The sequence below is a fragment of the Balaenoptera ricei genome, chromosome 1, assembly GCF_028023285.1.
Source record: "Balaenoptera ricei isolate mBalRic1 chromosome 1, mBalRic1.hap2, whole genome shotgun sequence".
Taxonomy (NCBI): domain Eukaryota; kingdom Metazoa; phylum Chordata; class Mammalia; order Artiodactyla; family Balaenopteridae; genus Balaenoptera; species Balaenoptera ricei.
In genome coordinates this window covers 157209179-157235972 of record NC_082639.1, presented here as the reverse complement: position 1 = coordinate 157235972, position 26794 = coordinate 157209179, and the positions used below count along the sequence as shown (strand labels likewise).

Sequence of the window (26794 nt, the reverse complement as noted above, 5' to 3'; positions counted from 1 at the left end):
TGTGACACCTAAATAAAATAAAATAAAAAATGATAAATATGTATCAGATTTAGGAACATTCCAAGTCAATGGGTTCATTTCAAGCAAAGGCAGAATCCACAGAGAGGTTAATAGAATTGACGCATATACAAATACTAAAAACAAATAAAGTACAAATGAAAAACCACAAAAATATATAAATAGCCCTTACAAACAAAATATGAACACCTAAATAGAGAAATGATCAAAAGATACAAAGTGGCAATTAACAAAAGAAAAAGGTACAAATTGTAAATACATGTGGAAGAGTCTGGCCTTGCTATTAATAAAATTAATACAAATGAAAATAACAATAATACGCTACTTTGACCACTTATTCAATCCAAAAGTATTTATTCAGAGCCCACAAATACTAAGAATAGGTACTATTCTGGAAGCTGGAGATATAGCAAGAAACAAAACACACAAAAATCCCTCTGTATAGCTGATAGTTTTGAAGTTCAGGGTAATGGGCATTGACATAATCTCCTAGTAGCAGTATAAATTGATACAAATTTATACCATTTAACACAATTTAGGCAATGCACTTTTGCCAAGAAGTCAAACTTAACAGTCTTCCTTTTTGAAGTCTTTTAGACTCCAAAGGCTTGGAAAGGTTGGAATGGAAAACATCTTAATGTTCAACAACAGGGGATTATTTGAGTAAATTAGGGTCCATTCATGTGATGGAATATTATTCTGCCAATAAAAATACTGGGGATTGATTATAATATATTTGCTGGGGTTTGAGGGATTCCAATAAACAATACATGTATCTTCACCACCAAATTTCTGGACCAGCTGAGGAATCAGACAGATGAAGATCAAATTATATCTTTATTGCTGAAAGAGATTAGTAGAGAATAAAACTTTAGGTCAGGGCTAAATGACCTAATTTTTAAAATCCCATTATTAAATGTAATTACCTGTTCTCAGACACAGCTGGACAACTGTAAGCTTCCTGCATCCATCCCATCCCCACGCCCACTCACCACAGGGGTAGGAGAGGCCCCTTAGCACATAGCAGAGAATAAACTAGAATACATCCTCTCTGCAGGCATGAAGAGTGGGAATGCATAAGTTTGAGATGAATTGCCCTATTCCTTCTCCCAAACTCACCAGTCTGAGAACTCATGATGGGTAGGTTGGGGTAAACAGAGAACCCAGGACTGTCGATCTCAATAAGCCCCCAAAAGGAAATCTGAAAAGCAAATGTAGGTGTCCTACCCAACAATATTGTATATAATGAAAACAGTTTTAGGATAGATGTTATATTTAAAGAAGGTGAGACCCCAAAGGGCCTGTTCTGTGCAAGGCAAGGAGAGGAAGTTTCTTGTTTTTCCAGAGAAGAAGGAGAAAGACAAGTGAGGGATGGAATAAAATGCCTAATGGCATTCACTTCCCAGTGTAACACTCCCTAAAACTTCCCCCAAATGCAACAACAAATGCTTTGAGCAAGTGGATTTGGGGGAGAAACCCACAAAAATCCTGGGCATTGCTGCTAGATAAAATGTTGTGCAGAACCCAAAGCCAGCAGGGAGGGACACAGGAAAGTGAAAGCAGAGAGAAGTATGGGGAAATTAGCCCTAAGACACACAGTAATCATGTGTGTGGAAGAGGACTCTCACACAGCTGTGAAATATAGGTCCTGGCCAGTTTAACCACACCTACTTGACAGCTGACATTCATGTTACATGTATATCTCTTCATGTAAGAAACTGAAAGAATTTTCTGTAAGTTCTTGACCCAGAGTATGGTGCACAGACCAGCAAGGTCAGCAACTCCTGGGAGCTTGTTAGAAATGCAGAATTTTCATACCCACTGAATCAGAATCATATTTTCACAAGATGCCCTGGTGATTTCTATGCAAATAAAACTTTGGAGAAGCACTTCTCTAAACCATTAACTATGTTGTAAGATACTGTTTAGGTAATTTTTTTCCATTACTGGAATTTTCTGTATCTTTCACTTTTTTTCTACAATGACTATTAACTTTTATAATCGGCTTTTAAAGAGCTGTTACTGAACTTCCAGTTCCAGATTCACTTTTCCCTGCTTCTCTCTCTACATATACCTAAATACCCTAGAAATTGTTCAACATACAACCATAAAAGGACCACAAAAGGTAGAAAGAAAGTGGACTTGCTAGGGACCCCAGAACTTAAAGAATGACCCTGCAGTGAGTTCCCTGGGTTTTCTTTTTATCTCTCAGGATGGGTGCTATAGAAGACTGTAAGCCAGAACAGTCAACAAGCAGAGAGAGAGAGAAGCCTACTCTCCTGTTAAAGGACTGGGGAAGGGAAAGCTCAGCAAGGATGTAGTAGGGAGACCCACACTTAGTGATAGTGGTGGCCCAATCTGCCTAAATTAGCAGCATAGGGAGAAATTGGGGATGAGGGAAGTCTATCCTTCCCATGTCACACACCCATGGGAAGCAGCAGGTCCCAGTCCACCAGCAGCTGTATCAATAGCGGAACCTGGGTGCGCTGACATATCTCATGCCCCAGCATGTGAGCCTTATTCTGCCTGCAATGGCAGCATCAGCAGAGCCTGGTTGGTGAGACCTAGACTTCAAGATAGCAGCAGGAGGGCTCCTCCACTCACACCAGACATGGGATTGGTAACTTATTTGTCTGGCTTCTTGGAGGCACCTCTGTGCATTTGTCCTCAAGTGGTCTTATGGATGTCTTTCAGAAAATGGTTATTTTATATGATTTGTCATGGAATTTGTTCTAATAAATCATTCTTCTATCATGTGGCAACATGCAAAAAAATAAAACAAAACAAAACGTTTCAGAAGAATTGCCGACTCAAGTTAGAACTTGCTTCACCATTTTTATCCCAATCCTCATGATTAAAAAATCAAAAAGAGCACTTTAAGAAATAATCTTTATGAAGTCAAAAACCAGAGGAGTCTCCATGATTCTCCACTCCTATGGCAAACAGGAAGGAAGAGGTGCACACATAGTGGAAAGACTGCAGCTTTTCTTTACTCCATTTGTTGTCTATTTGTGTGTATGTGTGTTTGCAGTGCAATTTAGAATATTTTCATTTTTGATGGTGTACTGGAAGGCATTAAAAACCTGAAAACAATACTGAAGGCATTAATAAATACAACATAACCACTGCTTCAATGTAACAGTGCTTCAGGTTTCTTCAAGAACATCCACAGCTCTTTTCATTTGATCTCCATTTGACCCATTTTGATGTTTGAATAAAGTTTGTGCTGCCATAGTTTCTTATATATTCATAAGGTAGTGTTCTCAGCTATACCAAATAACACTTGACGGTTATTTGACACTATTCATCTTAACCTGTAGTAGTATCAAGTTCGGCCTTACTCTCCACCAATTTTCATGAATGGTTCAGCCCAACATTCCATGACTATAGAAAATTTCAGCTGAAGTAAAAATAAATGTCATCAGTTTTTCCAAATTGTATAGCAAACTTTGAACAGCTTGTGGCGTACTAATTGAGAATTTCTGCCTTTAACATTTATAATATGAAATAAGTGTTCAACTGTGTTTGTCTTGCTTGGATTTCCTTTGGTTATAGTTTGATGAATCTTATTTATCTTAGATGTACATAAAAAATGTGCCTTAACCTAATAAAGAAGAGAGATCTCATCTAATTTAGAAGGCATGAAGAAGATAATTTTAAAGTCCAAATAAAGACACAAAAGTTGGGAAAGCAATAGTACTTTGACAAATGGAAGTTGTCCTTCTGTATTCTCCCAGATTGTAATCTCTTGTAAGCAGCAATTTAAGCAGGATTAAGTGTTTATTTAGAATATAACATTCATTATTCTTTGCCTCTAGATACCGACTCATTGGTCAATCCTCTGCTGCATGCATCATCTCTGGCAACTCTGTCATCTGGGATAATGACCCACCTATTTGTGAGAGTGAGTTGGAATATTCTTTTCTATCACCTTTACCAATAAGTTCTCACTTTCCCCCTGGAGTTATAAAAATCTTGATTGATTTTTTTCATTCTGTCATTCAGATGGCTGAAGACAGCTATAATGGTCTCAAAAATACATGTGGGGTCCTGGCAACTGTTTTCTTAAGTTCTTCTTTATCCTGGGTTGTGCCTTTTCTGAACCTGGGGACTTAAATGCATAAAAGTCTTCAAACTTTATATTTACCTCAGTTAATTTGGAATTATGTTGGTTCTGCCATCCCCAGTATAATAACCATCCTGCTTAGAAAATTAGTAAAGATTTTTAAAGTGATACTCTTTGAGGTTTGATGAAGCTGTGGAGGAATTCACACTTTCATGTGCCAATGGTTCAACACACTCTCTTGAAAGTCATTATGTAATATAAGCCTCAAAATTGGGCTTATATTTTGACCCGCTTCTTAGAATTTATACTTAGGAAATAAACAGATTGTAAACTTTTTATTGCAGCATACTTTATAATGGCAAACATGTTAAACTAACCTAAATGCACTGCATGGTTCCTAATATGGTTTGCAAGTAACCTATTGGAAGCAAAAAGACATGTTAAAAGTGACTACTGAGAATTCCCTAAGAAGCATAAAATAGCCATGCAGAATTAGAAGAAATACATCCATACATTGGAAATTTATTCAGCCATAAAAAGATATTATGGAAAAACACTTAATATTTATAAAGATGATTATTATATATATTTCTGTGAAGAAAATCAGATGACAAAATAGTATGTTTTATACACAATTTATACAAGACTATACAAGATCTCATTATATTAAAAATAATACACCTTGACATATTTCCATATTTTTGTCTCTATCTATAATTCTGTAACCTTTTCTATATCCAACCCTGGCAAATGGCTTTAAGCCTCCTTGGTAAAGGGTAGGGAGGAAACTTACAGTATACATTTTGGCTGTGCAGCAGTTGCTTCCTCTTCCTCAAGAAGAGTCAGTCTCCCGTTTTATTGAAGCTGCTCTGAGTCTCTAAACTGGTTCTCAAGTCTTAGAATTGGTTGATAAATAACCACAACTCTCTTCTGTAGTGATTCAAGTCAGACTTCTGTTCACTAGACCTAGATCTTCTCTGCTAATACAAATCAACTAAAACTTTAGACCACTATCCATCTGCTTCAGTTTTAGCGATTCCATGATCAATGAGCCAATGACAAAGATCTTTGCAGGAAAATCATTCTGATTTCTGCTTCAGTTGTCTCTGACAGTTAAGTGCTACCACTTGGCCTCTGTGACCCTGAGGTCCTTTCATCCCCATTGGATTCAGGTAACCCCATTTAATAGCTACCATTCCCACTGTCATTCCTGGCCTATGGAGAATAACCATCACAGAGTTCTTCAAGGATGCTGAAACTTCTGCATAAATGTATTTCTCAAAGCCTTGGGTAAAAGGTCTCACTTTCAACCTATGTGCACCATGGAGATAATTAGGGAGTAGATGAACAAGTCTTACATAATAAATCCACTCTAGCATTCCTAGGTCCCTAGGCCACAGGATGTTTTCCTCTGCAGTACACTAATAATGTTCTGCTTTTGAACTTCATTCTGTTAGGCCACACTCAAACTAACACATTGAATTCAGAATCTCAATTCTTTTGCTGTATTTTATACTTTCTCACAGGTCATAAGTTTTATTTCCCCAGATCTCCCTGGTCCTGTCAGGGCTTGAATCTGGTTAGAGGACTAGAAACAATGCAAGGTGGTAGGGATATGTCCTGAGGAAAATCAGCAGTCCCTGCAATTTGGGTTGCCAGACTTAGTAAATAAAAATGTAAGATGCCCAATTAAATTTGAATTCAGAGAAGCAACAGATATTTCTGTAGAATAAATGTGTGCCATGCAATATTTGGGATATACTTAGAAATTTTCTTTTTTTTCTGAAATTCAAATTTAACTGAGCATTCTGTATTTTCCACAGCAGTCCTATCAGGACAGCTACCTCACGAGAGTCTGTTAGTTTCTTCAGGCACGAGGATGCTTTTCTCCTCAGACCAGGGAGGAAGGCTCTCCTTCTGGCAAAGTAGGCTTGGCAGAATTTCTTTTTTTCTTCTTTGCCATCTGTGTATCTTCTTCTTCTTTTTTTTTTTTTTTTGTATTTAGAATTATTTACTTTTCTTTGTGGTTACAATTTTTTTTAACATCTTTATTGGAGTATAATTGCTTTATAATGTTGTGTTAGTTTCTGCTGTATAAAAAAGCAAATCAACTGTCTGCATACATATATCCCCATATCCCCTCCCTCTTGCATCTCAATCCCACCCTCCCTATGCCACCCCTCTAGGTGGTCACAAAGCACTGAGCTGATCTCCCTGTGCTATGCATCTGTTTCCCACTAGCTATCTATTTTATATTTGGTAGTGTATATATGTCAATGCTACTCTCTCACTTCATCCCAGCTTACCCTTCCCACTTACCGTGTACTCAAGTGCATTCTCTACGTCTCTGTCTTTATTTTATTCCTGTCCTGCCCCTAGGTTCTTCAGAACCTTTTTTTTTTTTTTTTAGATTCCATATATATGTGTTAGCATACAGTATTTGTTTTTCTCTTTCTCACTTACACCACTCTGTATGACAGACTCTAGGTCCATCCACCTCACTACAAATAACTCAATTTCATTTCTTTTCATGGCTGAGTAATATTCCATTGTATATATGTGCCACATCTTCTTTATTCATTCATCTGTTGGTGGACACTTAGGTTGTTTCCATGTCCCAGCTATTGTAAATAGAGCTGCAGTGAACATTGTGGTAAATGACTCTTTTTGAATTATGGTGTTCTCAGGGTATATGCCAAGCAGTGGGATTGCTGGGTGGTAAGGTAGTTCTGTTTTTAGTTTTTTAAGGAATCTCCATACTGTTCTCCAGAGTGGCTGTATCAATTTACATCCCACCAACAGTGCAAGAGGGTTCCCTTTTCTCCACACCCTCTCCAGCATTTATTGTTTGTAGATTTCTTGATGATGGCCATTCTGACCGGTGTGAGGTGATACCTCATTGTAGTTTTGATTTGCATTTCTCTAATGATTAGTGATGTTGAGCATCCTTTCATGTGTTTGTTGGCAATCCGTATATCTTCTTTGAAAAATGTCTATTTAGGTCTTCTGCCCATTTTTGGATTGGGTTGTTTGTTTTTCTGATATTGACCTGCATGAGCTGTTTATATATTTTGGAGATTGATCCTTTGTCAGTTGCTTCATTTGCAAATATTTTCTCCCATTCTGAGTGTTGTCTTTTCATCTTGTTTAAGGTTTCTTTTGCTGTGCAAAAGATTTTAAGTTTCATTAGGTCCCATTTGTTTATTATTCTTTTTATTTCCATTTCTCTAGCAGGTGGGTCAAAAAGGATATTGCTGTGATTTATGTCATAGAGTGTTCTCCCTATGTTTTCAGTTAGGAGTTTTATAGTGTCTGGCCTTACATTTAGGTCTTTAATCCATTTTGAGTTTACTTTTGTGTATGGTGTTAGGGAGTGTTCTAATTTCATTCTTTTACATGTAGCTGTCCAGTTTTCCCAGCACCATTTATTGAAGAGGCTGTCTTTTCCCCATTGTATATTCTTGCCTCCTTTATCAAAAATGAGGTGACCATATGTGTGTGGGTTTATGTCTGGGCTTTCCGTCCTGTTCCATTGATCTATATTTCTGTTTTTGTGCCGGTACCATACTATCTTGATTACTGGAGCTTTGTAGAATAGTCTGAAATCAGGGAGCCTGATTTCTTCACCTCCGTTTTTTTCTCAAGATTGCTTTGGCTATTCGGAGTCCTTTGTGTTTCCATACAAATTGTGTAATTTTTTGTTCTACTTCTATGAAAAATGCCATTGGTAGTTTGATAGGGATTGCATTGAATCTGTAGATTGCTTTGGGTAGTAGAGTCATTTTCACAATGTTGATTCTTCCAGTCCAAGAACATGGTATATCTCTCCATCTGTTTGTATCATCTTTAATTTCTTTCATCAGTGTCTTATAGTTTTCTGCATACAGGTCTTTTGTTTCCTTAGGTAGGTTTATTCCTAGGTATTTTATTCTTTTTGTTGCAGTGATAAATGGGAGTGTTTCCTTAATTTCTCTTTCAGATTTTTCATCATTAGTGTATAGGAATGCAAGAGATTTTTGTGCATTAATTTTGTACCCTGCTACTTTACCAAATTCATTGATTAGCTCTAGTAGTTTTCTGGTAGCATCTTTAGGATTCTCTATGTATAGTATCATGTCATCTGCAAACAGTGACCATTTTACTTCTTCTTTTCCGATTTGGATTCCTTTTGTTTCTTTTTCTTCTCTGATTGCTGTGGCTAACACTTCCAAAACTATGTTGAATAATAGTGGTGAGAGTGGGCAACATTGTCTTGTTCCTGATCTTAAAGGAAATGGTTTCAGTTTTTCACCATTGAGAACGATGCTGGCTGTTGGTTTGTCATATATGGCCTTTATTATGTTGAGGTAATTTCCCTGTATGCCTACTTTCTGGAGGGTTTTTATCATAAATGGGTGTTGAATTTTGTTGAAAGCTTTTTCTGCATCTATTGAGATGATCATATGGTTTTTATCCTTAAGTTTGTTAATATGGTGTGTCATGTTGATTGATTTGTGTATATTGAAGAATCCTTGCATTCCTGGGATAAACCCCACTTGATCATGGTGTATGATCCTTTTAATGTGCTGTTGGATTCTGTTTGCTGGTATGTTGTTGAGGATTTTTGCATCTATGCTCATCAGTGATATTGGCCTGTAGATTTCTTTCTTTGTGACATCTTTGTCTGGTTTTGTATCAGGGTGATGGTGGCCTCGTACAATGAGTTTGGGATTGTTCCTCCCTCTGATAAGTTTTGGAAGAGTTTGAGAAGGATAGGTGTTAGCTCTTCTCTAAATGTTTGATGAATTCGCCTGTGAATCCATCTGGTCCTGGGCTTTTGTTTGTTGGAAGATTTTTAATCACGTCTCAATTTCAGTACTTGTGATTGGTCTGTTTGTATTTTCTATTTCTTCCTGGTTCAGTCTCGGAAGGTTGTGCTTTTCTAAGAATTTGTCCATTTCTTCCAGGTTGTCCATTTTATTGGCATAGAGTTGCTTGAAGTAATCTCTAATGATCCTTTGTATTTCTGCAGTGTCAGTTGTTACTTTTCCTTTTTCATTTCTAATTCTATTGATTTGAGTCTTCTCCCTTTTGTTTTTGATGAGTCTGGCTAATGGTTTATTTTGTGTATCTTCTCAAAGAACCAGCTTTAATTTAATTCATCTTTGCTATTGTTTCCTTCATTTCTTTTTCATTTATTTCTGATCTGATCTTTATGATTTCTTTCCTTCTGCTAACTGTGGGGTTTTTTTGTTTTTCTTTCTCTAATTGCTTTAGGTGTAAGGTTAGGTTGTTTATTTAAGACATTTTTTGTTTCTTGAGGTAGGATTGTGTTGCTATAAACTTCCCTCTTAGAACTGCTTTTGCTGTATCACATAGGTTTTGGGTCGTCGTGTTTTCATTGTCATTTGTTTCTAGATATTTTGATTTCCTCTTTGATTTCTTCAGTGATCTCTTGGTTATTTAGTAGTGTATTGTTTAGCCTCCATGTGTTTGTATTTTTTACAGATTTTTTTCCTGTAATTGATATCTAGTCTCATAGCATTGTGCTTGGAAAAGATACTTGATGCGATTTCAATATTCTTAAATTTACCAAGGCTTGATTTGTGCCCCAAGATATGATCTATCCTGGAGAATGATCCATGAGCACTCGAGAAGAAAGTGTATTCTGTTGTTTTTGAATGGAATGTCCTATAAATATCAATTGTCCATCTTGTTTAATGTATCATTTAAAGCTTGTGTTTCCTTATTTATTTTCATTTTGGATGATCTGTCCATTGGTGAAAGTGAGGTGTTAAAGTCCCCTGCTATGATTGTATTACTGTCGATTTCCCCTTTTATGGCTGTTAGCATTTGCCTTATGTATTGAGGTGCTCCTATGTTGGGTGCCTAAATATTTACAATTGTTATATCTTCCTCTTGGATCGATCCCTTGATCATTATATAGTGTCCTTCTTTGCCTCTTGTAATAGTCTTTGTTTTAAAGTCTATTTTGTCTGATATAAGAATTGCTACTCCAGCTTTCTTTTGATTTCCGTTTGCATGGAATATCGTTTTCCATCCCCTCACTTTCAGTCTGTATGTGTCCCTAGGTCTGAAGTGGGTCTCTTGTAGACAGCATATATACGGGTCTTGTTCTTGTATCCATTCAGCCAGTCTATGTCTTTTGGTTGGAGCATTTAATCCATTTGCATTTAAGGTAATTATTGATATGTATGTTCCTATTACCATTTTCTTAATTGTTTTGGGTTTGTTGTTGTAGGTCTTTTCCTTCTCTTGTGTTTCCTGCCTAGAGAAGTTCTTTTAGCATTTGTTGTAAAGCTGGTTTGGTGGTGCTGAATTCTGTTAGCTTTCGCTTGTCTGTAAATATTTTAATTTCTCTTCTCATTTAATTTGAATGAGATCCTTGCTAGGTAGAGTAATCTTGGTTGTAGGTTTTTCCCTTTCATCACTTTAAATATGTCCTGCCACTCCCTTCTGGCTTGCAGAGTTTCTGCTGAAAGATCAGCTGTTTACCTTATGGGGGTTCCCTTCTATGTTATTTGTTGCTTTTCCTTTGCTGCTTTTAATATTTTTTCTTTGTATTTAATTTTTGATAGTTTGATTAATATGTGTGTTGGCGTGTTTCACCTTGGATTTATCCTGTATGGGGCTTTCTGTGCTTCCTAGACTTGATTGACTATTTCCTTTCACATATTAGGGAAGTTTTCAACTATAATATCTTCAAATATATTCTCCGTCCATTTCTTTTTCTCTTCTTCTTCTGGGACCCCTAATTCGAATGTTGGTGTGTTTAATGTTGTCCCAGAGGTCTCTGAGACTGTCCTCAATTCTTTTCATTTTGTTTTCTTTATTCTGCTCTGTGGTAGTTATTTTCACTATTTTATCTTCCAGGTCACTTATCCATTTTTCTGCCTCAGTTATTCTGCTACTGATTCCTTCTTGAGAATTTTTAATTTCATTTATTGTGTTGTTCATCATTGTTTGTTTGCTCTTTAGTTCTTCTAGGTCCTTGTTAGATGTTTCTTGTATTTTCTCCATTCTATTTCCAAGGTTTTGGATCATCTTTACTATTGTTACTCTGAATTCTTTTTCAGGTAGACTGCCTATTTCCTCTTCATTTGTTTAGTCTGGTGAGTTTTTACCTTGCACCTTCATCTGCTGCATATTTTTCTGTCTTCTCATTTTGTTTAAGTTACTGTGTTTGGAGTCTCCTTTTTGCAGACTTCAGATTCGTAGTTCCCATTGTTTTTGGTGTCTTCCCCCAGTGGGTGAGGTTGGTTCAGTGGCTTGTGTAGGCTTTTTGGTGGAGGGGACTGGTGCCTGTGTTCTGGTGGGGAGGCTGGATCTTGCCTTTCTCGTGGACAGGGCCACGTCCTGTGGTGCGTTTAGGGGTGTCTGTGAACTTAATATGAATTTAGGCAGCCTCTCTGCTAATGGGTGGGGTTGTATTCCTGTCTTGCTAGTTGATTGGCATGGGGCATCTAGCACTGGAGCTTGCTGGCCGTTCGGTGGTGTTGCGTCTTAGTGTTGAGATGGAGATCTGTGTGAGAGCTCTCGCTAATTGATATTATGTGGGGTGGGAGGTCTCTGGTTGTCCAATATCCTGAACTTGGCTCTTCAACCTCAGAGGCTCAGGCCTGATGCCAGGCTGGAGCACCAAGGCCCTGTCAGCCACATGGCTCAGAAGAAAAGGGAGAAAAAAAGAAAGAAAAAACAATTTAAGAAAAAAAAATTATTAAAATTTTAAAAATAATAATAATAATTTAAAAAAGAAGAGAGCAACGAAACCAATAAACAAATCCACCAATGATAACAAGTGCTAAAAACCATACTAAGATAAACATAAAAATCAGAAACAAATCAGTCAAAGACAGCAAACCCCAAATCTACAGTTGCTCCCAAAGTCCACCACCTCAATTTTGGGATGATTCATTGTCCATTCAGGTATTCCACAGATGCAGGGTACCTCAAGTTGATTGTGGGGATTTAATCCGCTGCTGCTGAGGCTGCACAGGGCAATTTCCCTTTCTCTTCTTTGTTCACACAGCTCCTGGAGTTCAGCTTTGGTTTTGCCCCTACCTCTACGTGTAGGTTGCCCTCAGGCATCTGTTCCTGCCCAGACGGGACAGGGTTTAAGCGGAAGCCGATTAGGGGGCACTGGCTCACTGAGGCTGGAGGGGGGAGGGAGGGGTACGGTAGTTATAATTGGAATGCCTGGCAAGCCTGTGGTGGCAGAGGCCAGCGTGGTGTTGCAACAACCTGAGGCGCACTGTGTGTTCTCCTGGGGAAGTTGTCTCTCGATCACAGGACCCTGGCAGTGGTGTGTTGCACAGGCTCCCAGTGGGGTGTGGATAGTGACCTGTGCTTGCATACAGGATTCTTGGTGACTGCAGCAGCAGTGTTAGCATTTCATGCCCGTCTCTGGGGTCTGAGCTGATAGCCCTGGCTCATGCCTGTCTCTGGAGCTCATTTAGGTGGTGCTCTGCCTTCTGTGGGCAGAGAGGGAAGGAATCCCCTCTCCTTGTTTACCCTGAAACAATGGTGTCTTGCCCCTTAGGCAGGTCTAGACTTTTTTCCACACTCCCTCCTGGCTAGCTGTGGCACACTGGCCCACATCAGGCTGTGTTCACGCAGCCAACCCCAGTCCTCTCCCTGGGATCTGACCTCTGAAGCTCGAGCCTCAGCTCCCAGCCTCAACCCACCCTGGCGAGTGAGCAGACAAGCCTCTCAGGCTGGTGAGTGCTGGTCAGCACTGATCCTCTGTGTGGGAATCTCTCCGCTTTGCCCTCTACACCCCTGTTGCTGCACTCTCTTCCGTGGCTCTGAAGCTTCCCCCATGCCCCACTCCCATCTCCACCAGTGAAGGGGCTTTCTAGTGTGTGGAAACTTTTCCTTCTTCACAGCTCCCTCCCAGAAGTACAGGTCCCATCCCTATTGTTTTGTCTCTGTTTTTTCTTTTTTCTTTTGCCCAACCCAGGTGCATGGGGATTTTCTTGCCTTTTGGGAAGTCTGAGGTCTTCTGCCAGATCTTCAGTAAGTGTTCTGTAGGAGTGGTTCCACATGTAGATGTATTTTTGATGTATTTGTACGGAGGAAGGTGTTTTCCACGTCTTACTTCTCTGCCATCTTGAAGATCCTCTCTCGGAAGAATTTCCTGGTTCAAGATATTCTGTTTCATTAGAAATTTTTCCATATATCTCCATCTCAATTTTCAGAGTCTTTCTTTTTCTAATCAATGCCCAAACTTTAGCATAAGAGACTCTGAAATTGTGAATTCAATTTGCGTTGTAGTTCAGCCACAGGATTAGGTGGTGTGTTTGTTTTTCAGGAATCTTGGCCCTGTGGCCACAGGATACAAGTGTTTCTTTTAGGACAGATGTAGAAGCTTCCAGATCCAGACCTTGAGCAGGAATTTAAAGCTTTGTACTCACAATTTTCTTTCTCTTAAGTTCTCTGGTGCACTTAGAAGTATGCAACCAACTCCATTATTTGCCTTCCTTAAAATGTTCTAGGACAGCAACCACTTGGTCACCCAAAACCTTGCTTCTATTGATTGTAGATGTCTATGGGTGTTAACTGATGTTATCTTCTTTCTCTACACGCCATAAACTACTTGTGTGCCCTTTTTCATGGGCAACGTTAATTCCTTTAAATCCAATCGTATCAAAGAACCAATCCCAGACTCTTCTGTTACTCTGGGATAAATTTTGGTCCAAATATGGAAGCAGAACTACTATTGGTATTATGAAATAAGAGATTTATTATGCAATTAAACTTTATCCAATTGCATGTGGAGCTGCTCTAAAAAGATCAGAAAAATCACTAACTACCTGTCTTGGAGTTGGGGCTTTCAGGAAGCTAAGCACATCTGACTGCTGGGGTAGAACTGGGAAGAGGGCTGGTGTTAGAAATCTATAAAAGTGTTTTGCTCTTCATGACTACTGCTTCTGTAAGCTCACAGTGAAGCATCTGAGAGTGGGTTGGAATCACTGTAGGTAAGCAGGACCAGCAGTTAAGGACAGCTGGATGCAGAAATAAGGAGAGCAAGAACAAATGGGAACCTGTCCGTTTGTTTAGTGCATTTGTCCCCTTGCCACCTCTAACCAGGGATGACCTTCAGAGTGGAACGGCTGTTGCTTCATTTCTACCTTGCATTTCATGCCAATTTCTCAAACTCTAACCCCAACCTAGAACCATGCAGGCAAAGTAAGTCTGGGAAAACTAGTTCCAATTTAGCCTGGATGACATTGTACAAAAACAGTAGATAACTACAAACTTTCTGTCTCCCTCCCTCTTCCTCCTCTTACTCCTGCTTCTTTCCTTTCTTTCTCTATCCCTTCCTTCCTCCTTCTATCTTTCTTTCTGGGTTTTTTTGTTTTTTGTTTTTTGTTTTTTCCATGCCACATGATTTCCAGGATCTTAGTTCCCCAACCAGGGATTGAACCTGGGCCCATGGCAGTGAAAGCACTGAGTCCTAACCACTGGACCACCAGGGAACTCTCTCTTCATTCCTTCCTCCCTCCTTCCCTCCCTCCCTCCCTCCCTCCCTCCCTTCCTTCCTTCCTTCCTTCCTTCCTTCCTCTCTTTCTTTCTTCCTTTCTTTCTTTCACTAGGTAGACCACCAGTGTAACATTTCACCTTGGGGGCTAGAAGGCATCCTTGTTTTGTTCCCCATCTCAAAGGGAAAGATTCAATCAAATATTTCACTATTAATCTGGTATTTGTTGTAGGTATTTTTGTAGATACCCATTTTTAGATTAAGGAAGTTCCCTTTTGCTCTTCATTGCTAAGAAATTTTGAAAGACAAACTGATTCAAATTCCAATTTTACATTCTTGAAATAAATCAGCTTGGTCATAATATTTTATAATTTTTATTTGTTGTTTAATATGCTTTTGTTTGAGATATAATTCACATACCATAAAATTACCCTTTTAAAGTATACAGTTCAATGATTTTTGGTATATTCATACTTGTGTAACCAGCACCACTAATTTTAGAACACTTTTATTACTCCATTCTTAATACTTTTTAGAGAGATTAGACTGTAATTTTCTTTCTTGTAATGTTTTTATCAGATTTTAGTATCAAATTTATGATAGTCTCATAAAGCCAGCTGGTAGTGTTCCATATATCTGTTTCCCTGTAAGGGTTTAGGTGAGATTGGCATTAATTCTTTTTTAGATATTTGAAAGAATTCATCAATAAAGACTTGTGGCCTGGAATTTACTTTGTTAGATGGTCTTTTTTTCCCAACAATTTATTCACACTGTGCAGACTTTTTATTGAAGTTTAACATATATAGTAAAGTGCACAATCTTAATCATTCAGTTCATGGAATTTTTACAAAGTGAACGCACCCATGTAAATAGCACTCAGATAAGGTATAGAACATTATCACCACCTCAGACTCCCCATCTTGCCCTTTCTCAGTTATTATCTTCCCAAAGTAACTATTATTCTGTCTTCTATCACCAAAGATTAACTCTGCCTCTTCCTAAATTTTATATTAAAGGAACAAAAAAATGTGTATTCCTGTGTCCAGCTTCTGCTCAGTGTTATACTTAGGAGACTCATCCATGTTGTTGTATGTAGGATTAATTGGACCTTTTCTATTGCTATACTGTATTTAATTAATTTGTAAATTCAGCTGTTTAAATATCAGCAGTATTTCTTACAGGTACATATGCAAATCTATAGAAATTTGGGAATCTTTATACATATGCAAATCTATACATATTTATGTACATGCAAATCTATATAAATTGTTTATATTTCTATAAGTGGAATTGCTGGCTATAAATGTATTCAGTTTTAATAGATACTGCCAAAAGATTTTATAAAATGGTTGTACAAATTTACACTTCCACCAGAAGCATATGAAAGGTCCAGCTGCTCCACATCCTTGGAAACTTGTTATTTATCAATTGTTTAAATATTAGCTATTCTGGTGGCTCACTGTGGTTTTTAATTTGCATTTTCCTAATGACTGATGCTGAGCACCTTTTCATATGCTTATGAATGCCTGTTTAAAACTTTTCCCCAATGTTTACCTGTTTGTGTGTCTCTTTATTGTTCTGTAGAAGTTCTTTACATATTCTCAGATTTTCCAATAAATGTAACACAAAAATTTTCTTCCAGGCTAAAACTTGTCTTTTTGCTTTCTTAATGATGTCCTTGGTAATAGAAATACATTTTAATAATGTCTAATTCATGAGTCTTTTCCTTTCTAGTTACTGCTTTCTCTGTTCTACTTAAAAAAAATCTTTGCCTATCATTTTATTTTTCATGTTTAAGTCTGTGATTCATCTCAAATTTATTTTTTGTATGGTGTGGAGTATGGTCAAAGTATTCTATTTTTGGGTTTTTTTCCCTGTTGGATAGATAATTAATCTAATAACATTTATTTAAAAAGACCATTCCTTGTATACCACAATGCCCATAAGTCAGGTGATGTGATATGTGAATCTCATTCCAGAGAGGTTCTGTTCCTTTGGTTTATTTACTACACTGTTTTCATTTCATTTCATAACATTATATTAAGACTGATATCTGGTGGCTCGTATCCTCTAACCATTTACTTTCAAATTTACATGGTAACTCTTGGCCCTTTGCATTTCCATATAAAATTTAGAATCAGCTTGTCAGTTTACACACACACAAAAAAAGAAATCCTGCTTGAATTTGTATTGAGCTTCTATTGACTCAGTAGATCAATTTGTGGACCATTAACATATTTACATTTTTGAGTTTTAAATTCATGAACATCCCTCCATTTTTGAAGTCTTCTTTAATTTCTCTTAATATTTTCCAGTTTACATTATAGAAGTCTCAAATATCATTTATTAGATTTATTCCTAGATATCTTTTTCAAAATTTTATTTTCTAATTGTTTATTTCTTAGACATATAATCATTTGACCTTGAATCCAGCAACTTTGCTAAATTTTCTTTTAAATTCAATAGTTTATCTGCCTATTCTTTTTGATATGCTGCATAAACAATCATGTTATTTGTGAATAATTATCATAATTTTAAATCTTTCCTTTCCTGTATCTTTATTTATTTATTTTATTTTATTGCATTGGCTAGAAACTCCAGTACAATGTCGAATGGAAGAGATAATATTGGTTTTACATAGTCATTATAAAGCATGATATTTCCTGTAAATTTTTGGCAGATATCCTTATCAGATTAAGGAAATTCCTTTTGCTATCTAATTTGCTGAAAGACTCATCATGAATATGTGTTCTAATTTATCACTCTGCATCTATTGAGATAATCATATCTGTTTCTCCTTTACTTTGTTGATGTTTTGTATTACATTGATTGATCTTTGGAAAGCTAACCAGCTTTGAATTACTAGAATAAATCCATCTTGGTCATGATGTGTTATATATGATTATCTTGTGTGTGGTGTATGTGTTTGTGTGTGTGTGATTGCTAATACATTTTATTCAAGTATTGTAAGATTGGTTTAATATTTAAAAATTAGTCAGTGAAAGTCATATTTTGACCATTATACCATCCTCTGTAAGTAATGCTCTGTTCAGTTTCTTAATATTTTGTTTAGAAAATTTGCATTTATGTTCTCAAGAGATGTTGAACTCTAATTTATTTTTTTCTTTTAATGCCCTTGTCAGGTTTGGGCATCAAGATTATGCTAGTCTTATAAAATGTTTTGGAAAGTATTCATTCTTTTCTATTCTCTGGAATTATTTATGTAACATTAATATTATTTTTCTTTATATCTTTGCAATAATTCAGCAGTAAAGCAATCTGGATGTGAGTTTTTGTTGTTAGGTTTTTAATTACTGATTTAATTTCTTCAATAGCTATAAATTTTTTTTAAGATTTTTTAATATCTTATTTAATAAGTTTTAGTATGTTGTGCTTTTTAAGGAATGTATTTCATTTACATTTGCTAAGTTATTGGTATAATGTTGTTAATTATATCCTCTTATTTTAACGTGTATGGGGTCTGTAGTGATATCTCTATTTTAATTCTTGATAATGGTAACATTTTAAAATTTCTTCCTCTTGATTACTTTTACTAGGCGTTTATAAATTTTACAAAGATTTTTTGAAAAACAACTTTTAACTTAATTTTCTGTAGTGTATAACTAGTTTCTATTTTATTGATTTCTGATTTATTATTTCCTTTCTGATACTTTCTTTGAGCTTAATTTGGTGTTCTCTGTTCATTAATTCTTAATATGGAAGCTTAGATAATTTTGTTTCAGCTTTTATTTTTTCTAACAGATATATTTAAACCTGTAAGTTTTTCTCCAAAAGTGCTGTATTTGCTTCCCACAATCTTTATATTTTCATTATCACTATACAGAAAAATTGTCTAATTTTCCTTTTGATATCTTCTTCTAACCATAGTTTATTTTAAAGTGTGTTACTTAATTTTCAAACACTTGGAGATTTTTTAGTTATCATTCTTTTGTTTTAATCCTTTGAAACTTATTGAAATATGTTTTATAGCCCAGAATATGGAGTTTTGGTAAAATGTTACATATGCCCTTGAAAAGAAGGTGTAGTTGTTTTATGTCATTTTCTACAAATGTCTCTTAGGAAAATATGATTTACTGTGTTTTTTTTCCTCCACTTGTTCCCTCAGTTATTGATGGGAATGTGTAAAATACCTGTGTTACTTTCCTAGGGCTGCCATAACAAATTACCACAAATGTAGTAGCTTTAAACAATAGAAATTTATTCTCTCATAGTTCAGAGGCCAGCAGTCCAAAATTAAGGTGTCAGCAAGGCTGGTTCCTTTTCCTGGGAGAAAGAATCTGTCCTATGCCTCTCTCCTACCCCTGGTGGCTGCTGCAATCCTTGGCATTCCTTGGCTTATAGATGCATCACTCCAATATCTGCCTCCATTGCACATTGCCTTCTCCTCTGTGTGTGTCCCCTTCCCTTCTGTCTCTTACAAACCCTCTGGTCTTTAGATTGAAGATCTACTCTGTTAATCCAAGATGATCTCATCTCAGGATCCTTAACTTAATTATATCTTCAAAGACTCTTTTCCAAATAAGTTCACATTCACAGGTACCATGCGTTAGGACATGGAATACCTTTTTAGGGAATCACCATTTAAACCACTACAATCACCAAATATGACTGGATTTGTCTATCTCTCCTATCAGCTCTAGCGATTTTTCTTTATGTAATTTAAAAGCTATGTTATTACATGCATGAAATTTCTGAGTTATTATATTTTCCTGCTTAATTGACTCTTTTATCATAATGAAATGTCCCTCTTTACCTTTCATAATATTTCTTGCCTTAAAATCTATTTTGTATGATATCAATATAGATACACCAGCCTTCTTTTTTTGTTTTCTGTTTTTGTATTATATATGTTGCAAATCTTTTACTTTCATCCATTCTTTGTCCTATATTTAAGATTTACCTGGAAATTCCCTGGCAGTCCAGTGGTTAAGACTCTGTGCTTTCACTGCCGAGAGACTGGGTTCAATCCCTGGTCAGGGAACTAAAATTCCACAAGCTGCCCAGCACATCCAAAAAATAAATAAAAATAAAATAAAATAAAATAAAATTTATCTCTTGTAAACATCATATACTCAGATTTTGTTGTTTCATTCAGTGTGAAAATCTTTGCTTTTAATTAGAATGTTTAGGACATTTCAGATTAATATAGTTACTGATATAGTTAGGTTTAAACTAACTATAGTTATAGGTTAGTTAGTTATAGGTTTCTCACATTTTAAAATTAATCAAGTATTTTTATTATTCTATTTTTTTCTCCTCAAGAACATTTTAGTTGTACTTTATTTTCTTATTAATGCTATCCTAGAGACTCCAATATAGATCCTTGATTTATTATAATCTAATTTATTATAATTATAACCTATTATAATTGTATAATCTAATTTATTATACATAATGCTTTTTACCACTTCCCAAACAATGCAAGAACCATAGCAGTTTAACTCCATTTATGCTCTCCTGCAATTTTCTACTGTTTTTTTTAACATATATTATATATCTCACAAGACAGTATAGTTGCTGCTTTTATAAAAATGGTATTTATTTATATTTATCTACACATTAACTCTTTCTGTTACACTTCCTCCATATTGCAGTTCTCTCAGTTCTATGTGACACTATTTTCCTTCAGCCTAAACAATTCTTTCTAAGCACTTTTGTATTGTAGGTCTTCTGGCAATAAATGCTTTAAACAGTTTTCTAAGTATGGTTCCTCTGTTACTCTTTTGTCTATTTATGATCCTTTTGTCTCTCTGTGTTCTGTCCTGGATATTTTTTTCTGTCCTAGTTTCCAATTCATTGATTTTTCTTCAACTGTGTCTAAACTGCAACTAATCTTATCCAAATTCTTAATTTCAGTATCGAATGCCCCCTCCTGGTTCAACTAACCTTCCTAGGGGGGAAAGTAGCCCAAATGCTTGGCTCTCACCTGGATTTTAACCTTCTATGAAACCAGTTTGTTAGCACCCTGATGCATTCTGATATGTTTTATATTTTACCCAGCATTTCTAGTTTTTCTCTGGGGGTGAGATGGGTGGAGTGATGTTTGATTTGAATTGTTGAGATTACCATTACCAGAAGCAGAAGCTTCCTAAAGAATTTTCATTTTTAATTTTAAGTCTTTTGGAATTTTGGTTGATGTTATTTAGTTCCAGTTATACAGTGTTAGAACAATACAGTTTTTTCTAACTATGTCCTACTATGTACTAGTCTTACTTCTACATTTTAAAATGTATTTTGCTTTTTTTTTTTGGTGGAGTACTATATGATCACTTTTACATGGGTATAATATTATGATATCAAACTTAGGCTTGATAAAATGGGTTGCTAAGTTCTCTCCTTTACCTCTTGTGAAACACCTGAAATTACGGTTAGAAGTATATATTACTTGAAACTGTGATAGAACTTATAGGTGAAATTTTTTCTTCTATTTTTACAAGTTTCTTGGTCTATTCTAGCTTTCTATATCTACTTTAATGAATATTAGTAATTTATATTTCCATTTATATCGTTTAGATTTTCAAAATGTTTAACATCTGGTAGTCTACAGTTTCATAAATATTCTCATGTTTACCCAGATATACTCAGATTCTACTTAGGTATGCCCACCTAAATAACAACTTCATAAAAACTTACACATTAGCAAAGATTAAAAGCAAATAATGAAGGTAAAAATAGTTACAGTTTAGTGACTCATTTGATTTCTCTCACTAGTTATTTTAATTCACTGCTTTCCCTTTTCCCAGGCATTCCTTGTGGGCCACCCCCAGCCATCGCCAATGGAGATTTCATTAGCACCAACAGAGAATACTTTCAATACGGAACAGTGGTGACCTATCGCTGCAATCTTGGAGAGAGAAGAAAGAAACTGTTTGACCTCGTGGGTGAGCCGTCAATATATTGCACCAGTGAAGACAATCAAGTTGGCATCTGGAGTGGCCCTCCCCCTCAGTGCATTACACCTAATAAATGCACACCTCCAGTCATTGAAAATGGAATAAGGATGTCTGAGAACAAAAGCTTATTTTCTTTACGTGAAAGCGTGAGGTTTAGGTGTCAGCCCGGCTTTGCCATGAAAGGACCCTCCACTGTTGAATGCCAGGCCCAAAACAAGTGGGGGCCGGAGTTGCCCAGCTGCTCTAGGGGTGAGTCTGACTGAGGGTTTGAAGGGGCCTACAAATGATGTGAGTTGTAGGAGGATCAGGAGTTTAGTTTTGGTTCTGGGGGGAGGATGTGTGGTGAGCAATGTGGATGGGTAAGTTTTCTTGGGAGGAAGCATTAAATAAAGCAGGTGTGTGTATATGTGTGTGTGCATGTGTATGTGTTCAAACTCAGAAGCAAAGATAAATCTGGGCAAAGAATGTAAAATTTCCTTGGGATGTCACTACTGACATCATCATCTTTCAGTTCTTTCTTTTTTTCAGTTAAAATAATCTTTTTTTAAAAAAATTTATGAGTTACTCTTGAGTATTGTAACTGCTAATACATAATGACTGATTCTTCTTGTTAAGCACCACTATATAGTCTATGGATTCACTTACTTTTTTTTTTTATTAAATTTATTTATTTATTTTTTGGCTGCATTGGGTCTTCGTTGCTGCACGCAGGCTTTCTCTAGTTGCGGTGAGAAGAGGCTACTCTTCGTTGTGGTGCGCGGGCTTCTCATTGCGGTGGCTTCTCTTGTTGTGGAGCATGGGCTCTAGGCACGCGGGCTTCACTAGTTGTGGTGCGCAGGTTCAGTAGTAGTGGCTCACGGGCTGTAGATTGCAGGCTCCATAGTTGTGGCGCATGGGCTTACTTGCTCCGCGGCATGTGGGATCTTTCTGGACCAGGGCTCGAACCTGTGTCCCCTGCATTGGCAGGCAGATTCTTAACCACTGTGCCACCAGGGAAGCTCCACTTAATTCTTAAAACAAAGACATGAGGTAGTTACTATTCTTTCCGTGTTTTACAGAGAAAATGAGTCTTAGGTTAGATAACTGTCCAAGATTAAATAGATACTAACTCTGTGAAGACAAGAACCCAAGCCTACCTGACTCCAGAGCCAGGGAAATAAAAAGCTACTCTAGATATTTCAAGGAGTGAGGGATTTAGTGCAGGTAAGAGAATATAAAGATGTTAAAAGGGCAGGAAGAGCAAAAGGAGGAAGGCAGTGTTACCAGAGCTCAGGGGGCTGCCATTCCTCCTGGGCTAGAGCACAGGGACCTGCACTCACTGAGCAGGTATTTCCTCCAGCTGCTCATGCTGCAGAAGCTGCTGCTGCTGCCAGAACGTAGCTGAGGTTGCTGGAGCCTGCAGTCATTGACATTGATAGAGTTAATGTTGCTGCTACTAAGGAAGAGCCATCAATTGCCACTTCCTGAGCCTCCTTTACAAGAAGAATGACTTCTATCATCTTCCTACCTTTTAATTTAGTATATATGCCTCCAATTGTCAGAGCTTAACCAGGACCCAGCTGGCAAGGAAGATAAGCAGTTGTACTTTCAGGCTTCTAGCCCCAGCAGTCAAAGGAGAATGCAGAAGTGTAAGGCTGGGAGTCAACAGAGATTTAACCAGCACAGCACTTAAATTATCACATCACAGTGCACTTATTAATCAAGGAAAACAGGGGGGTGATGAGCCCTGAAATTGGGTGTTACAGCATCAGAGTATTTACAAAATCCTTAAGGGGGTCATTTATTCTAGTCCAATGCCCCATTTTATACTTGAGAAAGCTAAAGTCCGGAGAGAGAGAAACTGACCTGATCTAAGCCAAAATGAAATGATTTTTCATGTTACTACAGTTTCATATAATTTAGGAGATTCAAGTGCATTCTGATTCTGAGTTCAAACCAACTGTATAAAGAGACAGAGGCTCAGTTACAACATATGGTATGGAATATGCACTCTCATTGTGAGGGCTGTAGGTTTCTTAGAAGATTTCATTCAATGGTTTCCCATCTTCTCATTGGAATGAAGTGAATGGTTAAGTAGGACCTGGCCCTGTAGAGTGCAGAAAGGAGACTTATCTTCTCCACCAACCCATGTTAGGTGGCGTGACCACTGGAGAGAAGCTGGAAAGAGATGAGAAGAGATGTATGAATCTTGTTTGTCACAGCAGAGTGTGATAGGTGATTGGGAAATCTGTTGGATGAGATTTGGGCTCAAGCATTCCTTATTGCCAAAAAGGTGGATATAAACTGGTGATGCCAATAAAAATAAAAATATAAAAATAAAAATCCATCAATCTAACAACTGCATACTAAGTGAGCAGTAACAGGAAGAATTGTGCAGGGAACTGTTTGTTGTGTCATCTTGGGTGTGTACTTTAGATGGAAAACCATGAACCGAAGATGTCTCAGTTCTAGTCACTGTCCTGCAGTGTATCAGTTCTATGACTTTTCACAAGACTCTCTCTCTCTCTCTCGGTCTCTGTCTTTGTTTCTCTCTCTCTCTCTGTTCAATTTTGCCATCAATAAAATGAGAGGGTGTTAGTCTACCAGATTTTTAAAAACAAATAGATTTATGATTATTATTCTCTTAGCCAGTTTACCACTGAGGAAAAGTTATTTTCACACAGTTAACAGCACTTTGGTTCTCTTTCCCTAGTATGTCAGCCACCTCCAAAAGTCCTGCATGGTAAACACACCCCAAGCCACAAGAACAACTTTTCTCCTGGGCAGGAAGTGTTCTACAGCTGTGAGCCCGGCTATGATCTCAGAGGGGCTGCTTCTCTGCATTGTATGCCCCAGGGAGACTGGAGCCCGTCAGCCCCCAAATGTGCAGGTGCCTATACTGTCATCTGGTTTGTGGATCAGTCTCTTTGTCCCTCACAGGAACATCTCACTCCTGTGTGTGTGTGTTTTTTTTCCTAGTGAAATCATGTGCTGACTTCCTGGACCAGTTACCTAATGGACATATACTCTTTCCACTTAATTTTCAGCTTGGAGCAAAAGTATCCTTCTCTTGTGATGAAGGGTGAGTGTGAGTTTGCCTGGCCTGCTGAACACTGAAATTGAGATTAATTCAAAAAGGGAAGGTTTAGTGTGATTTTTAAAATAGGAAATACTCAGGGATGTTAAATTTGGGGAGTGTATATGGGAAGTTAAGAGTAAGGAACAGGTGGAACTAATAACAAGATATGAAGGAAAAACTGAAACGTATATTAAAAGGCATGCTTAAACACAAATACAACTAATGTTTAAGAGTATACATAGGTGACACATTAAGTGAAAAAATCATATTTTCCAAGCATAAAAGAAAACGAGTAATTTGGAGAGTTCCAGAAAAAGTTTGATATGTGACAAAAATCTTATTAAAAATAAGCTCATTTAGGAATTATTTCAGAAAATTTTTAACCATCAAAAGTGAATTTTGTAATAAGAAAGAAAGTATAAGAATAAGCATTTTTAATCCAATCATATATCACCTGGTTGATAACAGGCCAAGGGCTCTGAAATGGTATTATTGTGGCTGATATTAAAGTTTTAAGTAAGGTCATTCACTTGACCTTACACAGCATGCACATCTCTACATGGGAAGTTTCAAGCATGGGCAACAAAGTACCTGATCTCGAAATGTTCCAAAGAATCCTTGACAGGCACCAAATAAAATTTAGGAACCATCAGGGTCCAACATACATTGAGAAATTTGGAGCATTTTGTACAAGAGTCATTTCCAATCTCCTTTCGTTTTCCCCCCCAGAATATTCACGCTTACTCTTCCATAGCCCAGCGTGCTGTTGTGAGCCTTCTGCATAACCATCACAAATATAGAGACAAAAGAACAATCTTTGTTCTCTTTCCAGTTATTCTCTGCTTGTCCAACCCAAACTGGGAGCTGTTTTACTAGCTGTTCCAGTGTCATCACTTGGAGGATGTTTTATTCCAATAATGACTATGAGTAGATTTATCAGCTTTACCATGGGATGCTCAGTGAGAGACTGATTTCTCTGAGCCTAGGTCCAGGATCATGGAGATGGCAGCTATGCTACAACTGCCTTCTTCAACTTAGGCTGGGACTATATTATGTGACCAAGTGACTGTGCTTTGCCATTCTCCCTCACTGGAAGCTGTGACTTTTCCAGATTGATGTGGCCTCTGAACCTCTGCCACCTGCTGGTTTCAGATCCTCAAAATGCTGAGATTTTTGCAAATGGAATGGCATTTTGGCTGAAGCAGCTCACATATTCACTACCATTTTCTTCCTTAGATTCCAATTAAAAGGCAGTTCTGCTAGTTACTGTGTCTTGGTTGGAATGGAAAGCCTTTGGAACAGCAGCGTTCCTGTGTGTGAACGTGAGTAGAAGGGATAACACTTCAGACCAATCTCTCCCTTTAATCTGTTTGGTAATTTGACCCATGGCCTCCCCAGCCGTAGTTCTTCTATTTTCTAATCTGAATTATTGATAAATAGTTGCTTATTTTAATAATATTTTATTGTGGATCAATTTGTTGTGATGCACTTTCTTGTGATCAGAACCATCTGATCAGTCTCTTTGTTTTACATGATAAATCCTGCTGTAGTTTGCCTCTGAATCAGGAGAGATTAGCTAATGTGAAGCTTTGACAAATTTCTTTCTTTCTTTCTTTTTTCCTTCCTTCCTTCTTTCTTTTTCTTCTTTATGCCGTCAAGGTGCAGTCACTCTACAATATTCCTATTTGCTAATATACAAATATGAAACATTCATTCATTCATTCATCCAATTATTTATTGAGCACATACTATGTGCTTGATGTTCTTCCAGGCACTGGTGTTATAGCAGTGAACAAGATGAACAAATTCCCTGTCCCATGTTATTTATACTCAAGTGGGGAGATGTACAAGAAAGAAAATAAACAAATTAAATCTTATGGAGATGATAGGTCAGAGCAATGCAGAAATGAGGGGAAAGTGGGGAACAGCATTACACAGGGTGAGCAGTTTAAGACTCCTTAAACTCTCAAAACTTGTATCTAAATAAATTATGCTGAAAGATTCAGAAATAATAAGCTGATTAAAAAATGAGTCTCCTATATGCAATGCCACCACTGATTTCTCCTAGTCTACCCATTTGTATTTTCCCCAATAGAAGATAGGACTTTGCCTCATCACTTGATCCTAAAGATTGGAAAATATATAAATTTTAAAATAATCCAAATTTTACTAAAATGTTTATGTTGCAAGAAATCTGCTTAGTTATCCTATGATGCATTTTATAGTAAAGCTTTATTAAAAAAACATAACTTCTGTAT

At 37.0% G+C, this 26794-nt stretch overlaps 1 protein-coding gene across 1 annotated transcript in view; it reads left to right on the top strand.

The window, feature by feature from the left end:
• CR1 (complement C3b/C4b receptor 1 (Knops blood group)) overlaps nucleotides 1-26794 on the top strand; it is a 124733-nt gene that overhangs the window by 26141 nt on the left and 71798 nt on the right. Inside the window, exons 4-8 of the mRNA XM_059932923.1 lie at nucleotides 3837-3922; nucleotides 21329-21727; nucleotides 24171-24347; nucleotides 24437-24539; nucleotides 25773-25858. Of these exons, the coding sequence (XP_059788906.1) occupies nucleotides 3837-3922; nucleotides 21329-21727; nucleotides 24171-24347; nucleotides 24437-24539; nucleotides 25773-25858 (851 nt within the window). The remainder of the gene's footprint in view (nucleotides 1-3836; nucleotides 3923-21328; nucleotides 21728-24170; nucleotides 24348-24436; nucleotides 24540-25772; nucleotides 25859-26794) is intronic.